General features: G+C 36.1%; 1 protein-coding gene across 1 annotated transcript in view; it reads left to right on the top strand.

Annotated features, from left to right (window-relative positions):
• The window catches only part of LOC150084221 (coiled-coil domain-containing protein 39-like), a 197,112-nt gene that overhangs the window by 114,952 nt on the left and 67,087 nt on the right, over positions 1-15,073 (top strand). Inside the window, exons 15-16 of the mRNA XM_090376158.1 lie at positions 4,069-4,185; positions 7,326-7,465. Coding sequence (XP_090232284.1) covers positions 4,069-4,185; positions 7,326-7,465 — 257 coding nt within the window. The remainder of the gene's footprint in view (positions 1-4,068; positions 4,186-7,325; positions 7,466-15,073) is intronic.

The following is a 15,073-nucleotide window of genomic DNA, read 5'->3' as shown; positions in this document are numbered from 1 at the left end:
CACAAAAGCACATGAGATGCATGCTTAAAAATTCCAATATTTAAGCTTCCAAAAGTTGAAATATTTTTACTGAATTTTATTAACACATTATAATTATGAAATACAGAAATAAATTAATTTGGTATAACTTGTTATACACTTTGCAACAATTACGGTTGTTTAAATGTCAATCATTCATACTTTCTTGATGCAACTTTAGCATCAGGAGGGTATGTGAGTGCACAAAAGCATTAGCTATTAGCAGCACCATTACTTAGAAATAGGTAGGTTGGGCATAGTAAGTGCTCACATAATTAAAAGATTTAATCTTTTCTCTTTGTGTTTGTTTGCTCAAACTAATCCTAGAAATGCAAACAGTGTCTTCATGTACAAAATAGAGTATGTTACAAAGGACAAGAGATTTCTGATGTTCTAAGTACAGTCAGTCCTCGTATAGCATAATAGTTGTGTTCCTAGAAACCCTCGTGCAATGCAAAATTGTGCAATATAAACAACAGGCCCTATAGGAAAAACAGGGTTAGGTGCCGACCACCCAAGATTGAACACACATTTGTAACCAAAACATTACCAAACACAATAAATAATCCTAATAAAATACTTACGTATTTTATTACGACTATTACGTAATAAAATATTGCTACTGCTTTTGCTTCTATCGTAAGCAAACTTGTTTTTTGTTTGATTTTCTATCCAAACAGATGACAGCTGTTCCATCTCTTCCAATTCTTTGTGTCTTGATCTAATGGATTTTAATTACACTTTGAGTTGTTCCTGCTATGAAAGTTGTTTTTATTTTCTCTGCATTCTTTGTAATTCTCGGCGTTGCCTCATTTAGGTCTGTAGCACATGCAATATCACATGGTCTTTCATTTCGCTCAAAGCGTTTCACAATTTCATATTTTTTCTTTATCAACAGAGGCAGAATGGCCATAAGCCTTACCGGGGAAACCCCGGTGGGCCAGAGGCCGGTGTGATTTTGGCCATAAACCATAGTATGAGGCCACTACAAATTTCCCCAGGTAAGAATTTTTGACACAGTCTGCCTCTGTTTATCAATATTGCTTTTCTTTTTCTCTCTGAATCTGCAGTGTCTTCACCAGAATGCTTCCTTTTCACACCTTTTAAGTATTTTACTCATTTTTAGGGAATAAAGCACAATTACAAAACGAGGAGGCACGCTTGATACACATAAACAAAGCTGCGCCCATGTAGCAACTGAATAAACAACACCGTGAAGGCAGAGAGACACTGTTAACACCTCACATTTTACTAAAGCACATTTCTAGGGGTTACTACCATAAAACAATAAAAACAATTTCCAGTTGCGTTTCTGCTAGTGGAATCTGTTATAAACTCGATCTAATTGCATTTGCAATTATACCGATAGCTGGAATTGTGTTGGTTTTTACGTTATTATTATGAAATGTGTTTCCCCTTCACTGATATAAAACACATAAATACATTTTCAGAATCTTCTCTTCATTCCTATCGTGTTGCGTTCAGTTGGGGTGATTCTGCGTTCGACTGCCATTTCTTGTAAACACAAAGGCAAATCGTGCATAAGCGAATTCGGTTCATGTTATATAAGATATCGTTCTCCTATTTATAAATTGTGTATGATCGAATTCGTGTGGTGTAAACACGTGTTATACGAGGACTGGCTGTATTGTGAAAAAAAAAGAGACAGAAATAGAAAATTTTATTGTTCTGGTAAAATAAATAAATTCTAGAGAGAGTTACTGCTGCAATAGGAATTTCAAAAAGGTCAGTAAACAGAATAAAATCAGAAATGAATAATAGTGGAGTATTTATTTCACCAAATAAGAATGTAAAAAGAAGAAAAGAAAAGGTATAAATTAATGATTTTGATAAAAGTGCTTTACAAAGATTAGTTCATGACTTTTATATAGTAGAAAAAATGTCAAAACAATCAGAAATCTAAAGCCAGTTTTGGAGCAAAATCTTTATTTGTGACAAATTTGTGATTTCTGACAAATCATGATTTGTCAGTAAACCTTTCAGTAAACATAGGTGGCAGCAAACATGTTAATTTGTTAAACATGTTAATGCCTGATAGAACTTTAAAATGGCTAGAACTTAACTGCACACACTTGAGAACATATGAGAATAAATAGAAAGAATCTTAAGTAATTAGAAAAATTCTGCAATATTTGTGGCTTAAATTTGTGCCCTTTATATTATATTTAATTTTCAATGTTTTCTATTATCCATGATTTTGCATGTTGCCATTCATTTCTGCTAGTATCCCCTCCTTTATTTACCACTCTTCTGTAACCTTTTCTATATTGTTTCCCACTTCTTTGAATTCCTGCTCAGCTTTTTTTTTTTAGTCTGGTCTGTTATCAAACCTTGAGTTTTCACTTTTTCAGTATTTAGCTGGTCTCTTCAGTAGCTTCTGAACTGATTTCTTTTAGGTTTTATAATTTTAGCAGCTTTATGCCTTTCTTATATTTATAAAATTTTATTGCTTTAAGATTTATTGTGCTGTTCTGTTTTAATGTTATTTTATTTATTTTTTTCCCTTCATTATTATTTATTTATTTTTTTTAAATTTTTTCTGTTTATACTCCGGCACGACAACCAAGTCAGTAGAGTTTACATTAAATCATCAATACAAATATTTATCGTATTTAGTAGTCACGGGCTTGAATCCCGGTCCACTCAAAGAACGTGTGCTATGCACTCTCGCTCCTGATCACTCAGCTACGATTATATGCGTGCTGATGCAAAAAGTATACTACCTGTTATTAACTGCCACACTGTCATGTCTTCATTGTAACTATTTATACTGTTATGTATAAACAGTTGCAATGAAGTTGTAAACTCTTCTGGCCTCGGTCATCTGGAGCATAAATGGACATTTATTTTATAAAAGTAAAAAATATGTAATTTTAAATGAAAGGAATTGGATTGATTTGGTGAAAATAAAATGAAAATAGGACAGTTCAGTGAATTAAGAATTATAAAATTTAAGCTGCATAATATTCATTTTCTTAGTTTCGTGGGGTTTTTTAAACTCTTTTTTATTGCATTATATTTGTAGGACACACACACACACACAATACATGCAACCATCGAGGGATGAGTTACAAACTAAAGTTAGTTTGAATTTTTTTTTTTTTTTTGTCATTCTTCACTAATCTCTTGCTAGTTCTGATGATTTTTGGTCAAAGGTAAAGGATACTGTTTTCATGGATATTCCATAAACTTTCTTGGAGATTCAGATCTAGTAATTAAATACCATGAAAGATGCTATACCTTTCTATATAAGAAGTGAGATTTGTTGGTCAAAGCACCATTTCCTGTTGTCTGCAGCCAAATGTTAATCTTTGCATCACTACAGTTAATTTTTGTCCATTTGTTACTATGATTAGAGCTATGAAAACGGAGTACTGATAGGAAAACAGTTGGTTTGACATGGCAAAATCATGACTGCAATTGAAATGTCCCATTGCTGGAGAAGTTGTATGTATTTGATTTGCTTTGTGTGAATGAACTTTGTTGTTGTTTTCAAGCTTCATATGTTCTTTCAGTCCTTGATGTTCTGATAACAGCCATATCTACAGAATTATTATACAATATAGTGCATTCCAATGATTAACTTCTATAATTTACTTATATTTTGTTTCATTCTCATTGTAGAACTGCATGCAACTGCATTTCATCTACTTTATTTCTTCACTCCTGTTTTGGATTTGATGATACAATTTATGCTGTATCATAGGTTTATGATGTTTCAACAAGTATGTTATTTTTTTTAAAAGATTTAATGCCATATTTTATCAATTCTGTATAATTAAAAGAAATGTAATTTGGATCCAACTATTTAAAAATAAATATTTTGTGAGTTGTTTATTAAACTGTAATTTAGAGATGTTAAGTAGCATTAATACATTTTTATGCATATGCTGCAAGTAAAGAATAAATGATATTTTAATAGAAAATAGTCTAATAGTCTTGTTTTAATTTTTGGAAAATTAGGATATTGTTTCAAAATTAGGATAGGTGTTATAAACTTGTACTTTTGCATTCTTATTTTTAATGTAGTCTTTTCTGGTTGAGGAATGCTTAATTAAGCTTCAGTTGAAAAGGTTTCAGGAGTTGTTAAATCAGAGGGCTGATACTGTATGCAACCTGCAGAAACATCAACTGGAGTTTGAAAAGGTAAGAGATATTTTTACTTATAACCATCACCACACAAAACTTGAGGAAAAAAAGTAATTTTTGTATAAGAAAAAATCTGTTTTAACCTGTTCTGTTCTATTATATTTAATCCATATTTAAATAAATAATATAATAAATATTAAAGATTATAATTTTTCTCCTATGTCATGTGTTGGGTACTTTGCATCTGATATCTTCCCCCATCCCCTACCCTTTTTCACAACTCTTACTAATAGGAAATTATAAGAAATCTATTTCTCACTTTACATGTTTTAGAAAAGAATAGTTCTTTAATTTTAAAGAGAAAACAATTATAAAATTTAAGTTATGGTGTTAAACTGATCTTTGTCACCTTAGTCATCCATTATTTTTCAACAAATATTTTTGTGGCTATTGAACTAGTTCTGCAGGATGATTGGAAGTCACTTCCTAAAGTTGTGATACTGACTAATATATAATGGTCATCATTCAGTCTGTTTGGTACTTAATGCAATTTAGTGTGCATCATATCATCACAGCTAGATTGTGTTGAACGCTTTTTTGCAAGTCTTACATAATTGAATGTGTATGCTAGTCATAGTGTTCTTGTTTTGTTTTTTTGTTTTTTTTTTAACTCAGAAAAACAAGTGTCATAGAACCCAGCCACTTCCCAGATAGTGTCCTTGTCAACAGTTATCTTTTTTTTTCCTTTTTTTTCTATAAGCATTTCCTTCACCCAATCCCACAAGAAGAATTCCATTGAAGTGAGGACTCCTAGCTGGCCACTCTGCTACCAATCCACCATTGAAAAAAATAATATTCAACCAGTCGCACACAGGAATGGAGAAATGAAGTGGGATTCCATCCTCCACATAGAGAATTTATTGTGAATTTGACCAGGGTGAAAACTCAGAATAAATTAGTGTTTGTTAGTATATCATAGAATAATGTGTAATTTGAGTGTCTTTCCCCACCATTAATCATTAAGATGAGAATGTTAATGAGAGTGTCATTGGAAAGATTCTCTTAGACTGAGAAGTGCTAATGTCTCTCTAATCTGCAAAGGTGGTATTAGCTAAAGAGGAAGCAGGTGATTATTGGCCAGTGAATTTGGTTTCTGTAATAGGAAAGATCATGGAATCTGTGATTAGGAATGCGATTCAGGACCATATTGACAAGAGTGGTATCCCGATTAGATTCCGGCAGAAGTTCATTAAGGGGAGGTCATGCCTGACCAATCTGGTATATTACTATGGCATAGTCATTTAAACAGTTGGATGTAGATAACAATTTTGATGTTGCTTATCTAGACTCTAGTAAAGCTCTCATACTCTCGTGGAAGGTTGCTACATAAGCTGGAAGAGTTTGGAGTTACTAGTAAGATCCTATGCTGGATCACAGGCAGGCTAAAAGATAGGAGACAGAGGATTGTCAGAAATGGTCATTCTTCAGGGGTAAACCCAGAGGGAAACCAACACTAATCCCTTACGGATCGGTGTTGTGGCTCCTCCTATTTCTGATTTTCATAAACGATACTGATGAGGGTAACTGTGGCAAGCTGTCAAAGTTTTCTGATGATTTGAAGAATGGTAAGGGGGGTTAATAATTCAAGTTAAGCCATATTGCTTCAAAAAAAGCTTGTATTGGTTGCATATATGAACTGGGTGCCTCCATAGCCAGGTGGGCAGGAGCAGCAGTGCATAGCACACGCTTCTCGCTTAGACCGGGGTTAGAGCCCATGAGCCACCAAATACGGAGGATGCAGAAAGGTCAGGGATTGACCACCGCATATCCCCGGAGCAATATGGCCTTAGTTGCTAATGCTCCTAAAAACCAAATAACAACAACGACAACATATATGAACTGAAAAATGGCAACTAAAGTTTAATGCTTCCAAATGTAAGGTTATACATTTGGGGACCACAAAAGAAGACAGAACTTCTGGAGAGGGTTCAGAGAAGGCGACTGAATTGATGGCAAGTGCAAAAGAGATGCACATATGAAGAATGGTTTAGAGGGTGTGGGCTGCAAAGTTAACATCAAGAATCTAAGAGGAGATCTAATTAAGGCTCTGAAAAGATTCAGTAAAATAAATGAGGAAAATCAGTTATCCGTTTTAGGTGAGACACAAACAGGGGACACAAAATCTCAAGGAATAACAGAAGATCATGAAGTTCACCTGTAGGCACCAGGTTATCGAATGTTGGAATAAAATGTCTCTTGGTGTGGTGAAGGCAGTGAGTCTGGCTGAGTTTAAAACAGCATTGGATAATTACCTTGTGGGAATAGAAATAGAATATGAATATTCTGCTTTAATTTAATTTTTATTTTTATTTTTGCTGATGCCAAAAAGTTCTTTGCATCATTTGACCTTATTAATTTAATCAGTATATTAAATGGATAAATCCACAAAGTGGGATAGATACATAAAATGTAACTCCCAGAGGTAGCTGTTCTATCAAGAACATGATTAAAGAAAAGGAATTTTGGCTCAAAATCTCTCAAACAGCCACCCCCCCCCCAAATTCATAGTGTTTCTGTTGCCTTTTTTTAGTAGAAAAGCTATAGGAGCACTATTACTTTACAGCTTACTCAAATTTTTACCTTTCTAACCTAAGTCTCGACTTTTCCAGTCTAATATCCCCTAACAAAAAAGTTATTTTACTTGGTTATTTCATAATTGATGACCCCAAATTGTCTGCTGTTTTCAATTTTGCTGATCCAGTACAGAAACATTTTCTCTAATTATTTAACACCAGTTGCTTCCTTATCTATACTACAACCCCTTTCAATAATTGAAATCACACAGCTGATCTTTTCCTCATTAAAAACTCATCCAGATATATTTATGGAATTTGGCATCCTTTAGTAACCCAGGTCCTAATTTGGTGATGATCTCCTCCAAGAAGTCCTTTCATTCATATATTCTCAACTTCATCTTGTTTGAAACTATAATAGTTCTAGATGGGGGTGACCTTTGTAATTTCTGTTTCTCATTTGAAATGGCCTTATTTTTAATATATAATACAAAGATATTTGTTTTATGAATCCCACCTATTAATGTTTTCATGCCCAGCTAGTCTAATTTGTGATTATAATAAAACATTTTTTAAAATTAATTTAGTCAGTTTATAGTATATATATGTATATCTTGTGTATAGCAAATGAAAGAAAGGCAACAAGAAATTAATGGCTGTAAGGAAATGATTCAAACAGAAATACGTATTGAAGAACAAGAAAGACAAAAACTAAACATTCAGTACCAAAATTGGACTTCAAAAGCAGAAAAACTAAAAACAAGGTTGGTAATATTGTCATATTTAAATATACAGCATTGATATAACATTAAGAAAACAGATTGTGTAAATGCTCTGTTTCTTTCTAATGAAGTGGGATTTTTTTTTTTTTTTGCTGAAGTTAACTTCCCTTATACCTCAGAATACTTTATATTTTACACCTTTTTTGACTTGGCGCATTATAGCCTTAGACGCTAATGTACCATAAAATCTTAAAACAACCAACCTTATACCTCAGATATAATTAGCATCATAAAAAAATTGCATACCCCTTCATCTAAATATTAGTTAAAGATGTCATTTGTTCGTTTAATTTTTTACATTTTCAAAAATGTCAGAGGGTTTAAAAGTGGCATTCATTTGAAACTGAAAACATTTGATCATCTTGCACTAAGATGTGTTAATTGGATTAGTTCATTCACTGTTGTGTGTATCATATATCTAAAAAGCCTCAACATTTTTGTAATAATTTTTTTCCCTATCATTTAAACAAATATATGAATTTGATTGTTTCTTTTATCAACTGCTTATAGTAGAGGGCGCCTCCATAGCCAGGTGAGCAGGAGCAGCAGTGCATAGCATACGCTTCTTGATTAGACCGGGGTTCGAGCCTGTGACCACCAAATATGGAGGATGCAGAAAGGTCAGGGAATGACCACCGCATATCCCCGGAGGAATATGGCCTTAGTTGCTAATGCTCCTAAAAACCAAATAACAAACAACAACAACAGCTTATAGTAGCAGTATAAATAATTTATGGATATTTAATGCTAGTTTTAGCAACTTGATCTTTGAGATGTTTTCTCGCTCTTTATTAATAGCTTGGATTGTAACTGCCTAAAGCAGTAATCACTACATAATTTTCTTTACTAAGTGAAATGTGATTTCAGACCATCAGTTAGTTGCTGCTTACATCACAAGATTTAAACCAAAGCTTGTCACCTATTATCTTATCATATATTTGTTATCTATTTTCTTTATTATGAAAACAATTTCTGATTAATTCTAGTATGGTCTTTGAGATGTTTTCTCTCTCCTCGGTAGTATAGTGGATAGTATCCCCGCCTGTCACACGGGAGACCGGGGTTCGATTCCCCGCCGGGGAGGTGGTATTTTCACGATAGGAGGGAGTATATGATGAGAGCCTTGTCGATCAATTCGGCCCTGGAAAGATTGTGCAAGGCTCAAGGGGTAGAATTTTTTTCAGCCTGGACTGTACTTGTTAACAGGAGAGATTGCTTCTACAGGGATAGGATACACTTAAATAGAAAGGGTGCAAGAATTTTTGCTGATGCTATCGAGGCAGTGTTAGGTGGGTCGGAAAACTGCTAGCTTGGGGGGAGACAAAGACCAATAGATTGACAGTAGCCACTGGCAGAGGTGAAAGAGATTCTTGCACTGCTTCTATTAGAATGAGCAGAAGCCTGAAAAACAAGATGCATGGTATTTCAGAGACTGCTGGGAGCCATTGCGGTACAAATCAACACATGGGTTGTGTTAGGGTAGCTAAGAATAGAAACAGGTGCAGGTATACTTGCGTGTACACCAATGCTAGGAGTTTAGTAAGTAAATTTGATGAATTTGAGGTATTGCTCAAAACATCAAAGGCAGATATTGTTGGGATATCAGAGACGTGGTGTCACACAGATATAAGGGATGCAGAACTGCAATTTGGGGAGTACAACGTCTACAGAAAGGATAGGAAGGGGGGAGGGGTTATGCTATTAGTTAAGAAACACATAAAAACCAAGGAAGTGAAGCCAGTCGACATCGCTGGACAGTGCAGTGTTGAGTCAGTTTGGTGTGACATAAGCATTGGGAGATCAAAATTGAGAGTAGGAGTGTGCTATAGGCCTAATGACTCTGATGAGTATAATAAGGAACTGTACAGGGAAATAGAGTGGGCCAGTAAATCAGAGAGTCTTATAATGGGAGATTTTAATTTCCCAGATATTGACTGGAATTTGGGGGCTGGTTACTCACACACTAGCAGGGCTTTTGTGGATTTATTGGATGATTGTTTTCTACATCAGCATGTTCAGGAGGCAACTAGAGGGAGTAATACTCTTGATTTGATTATCAGCAGTGATTCTTCATGCATTAAGAATCTGCAGATAAATGAACCACTAGGTGGCAGTGATCACAGTGTGCTGAAGTGGGATTTACTGAAAGAGGTAACTACCATTAGGGGTAAAGGGAAGGGTTATTGCTTCCGTAAAGGCGACTACGATGGACTGAGACAGTATTTAAATTCTATACAGTGGGACCAACTGATGATGTTACCAACAGCAAATTCAAAATGGGAAGCATTCAAAGAACATATCTTGGAAGCTACTAGGCTTTACATACCAACTAAGAAATATTGTTCAAGGTTTAGGCCAAAATGGATGTCAGATGAACTAATGAGGCATATGGCAGAGAAGAAAAATGCATGGGATACTTACAAATTAACACATGACACAGAAGCCTATGATAGATACAAGTTGATATGCAACCAAGTTACAAAGGAGGTTAGGAAGGCGAAGGCAGATTACGAGAAATCCTTGGCAAGGGATGCAAAGAAAAACAGCAAAGAGTTCTTTACTTATGTAAACTCTAGAAGGAAGGGGATGAATCAGATTGGTCCACTTGATATTGATGGGTCAACTGTTGATGATCCTGCTCAGGTAGCTAACAAACTAAATGAATATTTTGCATCGACATTCACACATGAGGAGTTATTCAGCAAGGGGAATGCCAGAGGTGTATTCAACTCTAGCAGTAAGCTACAGAATCTTGAAATAACTGGGAGTAAAGTGGAGGAGAAACTGTTGAAGATAAACACAAGAAAGGCACCCGGGGTGGATGGGATCTATCCAGTTATATTAAAGGAGGCAGCAAAGGAAGTAAGCAAACCCTTAGCCATAATTATGAGAGCTTCCTTGGACTCAGGGGAGGTACCCATAGACTGGAAATATGCAAATGTGACCCCAATTCACAAAGGAGGATCAAAGGCTGACACAAGTAACTATAGACCTGTGAGCTTAACTTCTGTTCCAGGAAAATTAATGGAGGCACTGGTTAAAGAAGCACTGCAGGATCATTTAGACAAGACTTCAGTTATAGCTCAGACACAGCATGGTTTTGTTAAGGGGAAGTCTTGCCTGACCAACTTGATTGGATACTATGATGCAGTCACAAAAGAACTGGATGCAGGGAATAACTTTGATATTATATACTTGGATCTTAGAAAGGCTTTTGATACTGTTGCACATGGAAGACTGCTACACAAATTGGAGCAGTGTGACATTGGAGGCAAATTGCTGCTATGGATAAAGGGGTGGTTGAGTGGGAGAAGACAGAGAGTGGTAATCAATGGACACTGCTCATCGTGGACTAATGTTATTAGTGGAGTCCCTCAGGGCTCAGTGTTGGGTCCATTATTGTTTTCTGTATTTATAAATGATATTGATGATGGTATATCAAGCTTAATGTCCAAGTTTGCAGATGATACAAAGGTTGGCAGGGTTGTCAAGGACACTACTGACACTACACTGCTGCAACAGGATCTGGAAAGGTTGAGCAGATGGGCTGAGAGGTGGCAAATGAAGTTTAACATTGACAAATGTAAAGTACTACACATGGGAAACAGCAACCCCAGGGCAACGTATCAACTCTGTGGTACTACACTGACAGTGGTAGAGAATGAAAGGGACTTGGGGGTGATTGTGCAGGCAGATATGAAGTTCTCTGAGCAGTGCAGACGGGCTGCAAGAGTAGCTCATGGAGTATTGTCAATGATATACAGGAATTTTTCCAGCAGGGATAAGGAGGTGATTATTCCATTGTATAAGGCAATGGTCAGGCCACACCTAGAGTACTGTATACAGGTCTGGAGGCCTCATTTCAAGAAGGATGTAGAGCTGCTGGAATGAGTACAGAGAAGGGCAACAAGATTAGTGAATGGAACAAAGGGGTGCTCTTACGAGGAAAGGCTTAAGTTTTGCAAATTACAGTGTCTTAAGACTAGGCACCAGCGAGGTGATCTGATAGAGGTGTATAAAGCCTTGAATGGTTTAAGCATGCTCAATGCTGATGGGATTCTTCCTCTAGCTCAGAAAAATCACCTGAGAGGGCATAAATTCAAATTGAGGAAAGACAGGTGTAGGATAGACGTGCGGAAATTTGCCTTTAGCCAGCGGGTGGTTGGTTGGTGGAACAGACTGCCATCCCTTGTGGTGGAGGTTGATAGCCTAAATAAGTTTAAGGCTCAGCTGGACAGGTATTTTGAACGAACAGAGGGGTGAAGTGGAAGTGGGTTTTTTTTTTTTTTTTGGCTGATGCTGCATAAGCTTGCTTTCTTGCATCAAATGCCTCTACTAATGCTAATGCTAATGGTGAGTAAATGACATTATGTGGGAGTTTAATATATGGTAAGGTACCCAAAATGAAAACACTTTATGCACATGTAACAAATGAGATTTATTACATACTAGATTGTAATTGTGACATTTCTAGATACTACCTTGTACTTTCATTACTTCATTTTTCAATGTTAAGTAAACAGATATGCACCTCATATTGGTTGCACTGCAGAAAATTAATTTGAAATTATGATTATATGCCAAAAACTTTCCTAATGGAAAGTTGCCAATTTAATAATCTTCTGTTTGACAATTTGGCAATCATCCTAGCAGATTACCAAATTGTTGAACATGCTCTCCTTCAAATGCCTTCCAATGGTTACATTTGTAGTCATTGATAGGCATTTGAGGGAGAGCAGTTTTTCACTCTTCAAAGACTGCCAGAATGATCACAAGCCTACCATCAAGATGTTGAAGATGAAATTCTTGACACGATACGAGACGATCCATGGACAAGTGCCTGTGATAAATTGATACTATTTTATGGATCCACACCATGTGTTTGATGCATCTTTATACTCAATTATTACAGAAATTATACTTGTTCTTGGATATTTAATGCAGTTATATTCCTTTCATCTGCAAAAAGTGCAGTTATTGACTTCAGCAAAATACCCTGAATGACAACAGTTCTGTTGATGATGCCTCTCCCATGTTCAAGATCCTGGATTTACGAGTCAGATATTGTTTACTAATAAAGTGAGCTTTGTAGTGGACAAAATCAACTTGACTTATTAAAGAACAATTCTCTGTTATTGCCTGGCTCAGTTAATTGGCCACATGTTCTTCCAAAGCAACTGACCAGTAAAATTTACTGACACTTTTTGAAAGATAATCTGCTTGGTTTGATTGTAGATGTTCCTCTGCAGACAAGATTGCAATTACCATGGAAAAACATATGGCTCAAATAACTTATCACCAAAAATACTTCACTACCATCTATTTCAGTTGACAAGTGAGGGCTTACTTGATACTACCTGTCTATTCAGATGGACAGGTTAGGATGGTCCTGTTGCTTGGCCAGCACAGTTATCTGACATGAATGTCCTTTGCTACTTCTTGTGTGCTCATTTAAAGAGCCTGGCACATGAAGTAAAAGTTCTGAAAATTCACAGAACTTTGTTCCAAATAAAATATGGCTGTAAAACAGTTTATACTATTGTGGGAATGTAAATACTATTTGGGATGTAGAATGCATCCCAAAATTTTTCCATATACTTTTAGAATACGCTGTACAGTATAGGGTAGACAACAGAAGATATGTACCTTTTGAATGCGTTGCTTCATCACAACACAATGAAAGGCAAAAATGCCCAGAGGGCAAGATTAAAAATTTTATGAAACAAAACTCTCATTAATATCCTATTTTTAATAATCAAGTAGGTACATACATCATGTGGAATGGAATAGAGCACACTGGAAGTGTTCTGTGGATTCCAGCCCATTCCAAGCTCTGAAAATGCTTGTCTGTTGTGGAACATAGTGTTAGATCGTGACACTTCCCAAATTTCCACTCACACTCTTAGATTAATACCTCATCCAATTTCAGTAATGATAATGATGGTAAAGAATGGTGAGTACCTGAGACCAGTAAACTCAACACTACACTTCCCTTGTTTACATCTAAAATGCTCATATATACTCCTATAGTTATTGTTGTCAGTCACATTCAGCTGCTGTCTAACTCACACAGCCAACAGCTACTGTCTTTCCTATCAGCAAAATCACTCTTCATATTAAACATTTACTAATAAAAAAAAATAAAAAAAACTGATCTCAATGTCACTGAAGATGACTGTCTTTTTCCTCTTGTTAATGTTACTTCCTGTCTGTAGGCTGTAGACTTGTATATAATTTTCATTTATAGCTGTTTGGTTGCTGGCATTGCAGCTCTATTGAAATATATCTAAGTATCTTTAGATTAGAATTTAAATGTAATAGACTATAGTTCACTATACACTATTTCTTTTTACTATTGTAAACTTTTCTGTTCTGTTTCAGGGGATGTCTATTCTTCTTCCCCTTATCTTCTATCCAACTTTCCCTTCCCTTTCCTTCCAATCCCCATACTTCTCATTCTTATCTCCACTTCCTTTCCCTAAACACCGGCACCTCCGTAGCCAGGTGGGCGGGAGCAGCAGTGCGTAGCACACGCTTCTTGATTAGACCGGGGTTCGAGCCTGTGACAACCAAATACGAAGGATGCGGAAAGGTCAGGGAATGACCACTGCATATCTCCGGAGCAATATGGCCTTAGTTGCTAATGCTCTTAAAAACCAAATAACAAACTAACATAACAAACCTAAACACCTTGGAGCTCCGAGGCTTGCCTGATAGCCCCAGTAAGTGTCTCTGGTAATAAAGTTGTCCCTGGTGTGCCTCCTCATGGCCAAGGTTGGAAATTAGGGGGCAGGGGACCAGGTGTCCCCTGTTTCCTGGCTGTGAAGTCTCCAGGTGCCGGCACTCAACACTCAACATAATACCACACATACATACACGCACACACTTGCCGGCCTTGGCTTTTTGCTTTTTCAGATGCTACAGCAGTATATAGGGGGAACTCTGAAGACCGCAATTAAAACAAACATACCTTGACACCTTCTCTCCTCTTGTTGAAAACTTGGGAAATTCAAAACTCATCTTGGTTGGTACCGATGGGAGTTATAAAATGAGTGTTTAATGAAGGCAGTCATGTCTTTTCACAACTGCCAACACTTGCTACTGTAACAATAGAAGTTTAGGGGATTAGTATTAACCAGACAAAAATGATGCAGAGAAGTTAACTTATTCTAACTCAGCCTAGGAAAAAAAGTGTATCCCTGAATCAATCATAATATGCCCATTTTTAAAAAGTAACAATCAAATTCCACCTGAACTTTGTCAGAACTCTCTACCTCAAATACCTTGGGAGGCAACTTATTTTAGTGTGATTGTTACTATGAACTTCATAAGATCTAATCTTTTCCAAAAATTTTATGTTTCTGGTTAATACTAATGTTTCCTTATTTTTGATACCACTAACTACCAACTTGAAAATAGCTCCCTCATTAATTCTGCTTATTCCTTTAAAGGCTTTAAACACTTTACCAGATGAGTAGATTATAGTCAACATTCTTCTAAAGGCATTCCTTGTAGGGCTAGCCTTAGCACTCCCAACCCCATTCTAGTTCCCTTTCTTTGTACCCACTTTAGGTGAGGTCTCTAGATCTG

Source organism: Mastigoproctus giganteus, chromosome 6 (genome assembly GCF_048544385.1).
Source record: "Mastigoproctus giganteus isolate SK-2022 chromosome 6, ASM4854438v1, whole genome shotgun sequence".
In the NCBI taxonomy this organism is placed as follows: domain Eukaryota; kingdom Metazoa; phylum Arthropoda; class Arachnida; order Uropygi; family Thelyphonidae; genus Mastigoproctus; species Mastigoproctus giganteus.
Note: the sequence above shows the minus strand (reverse complement) of the source record. Positions and strands in the feature narration are given on the sequence as shown.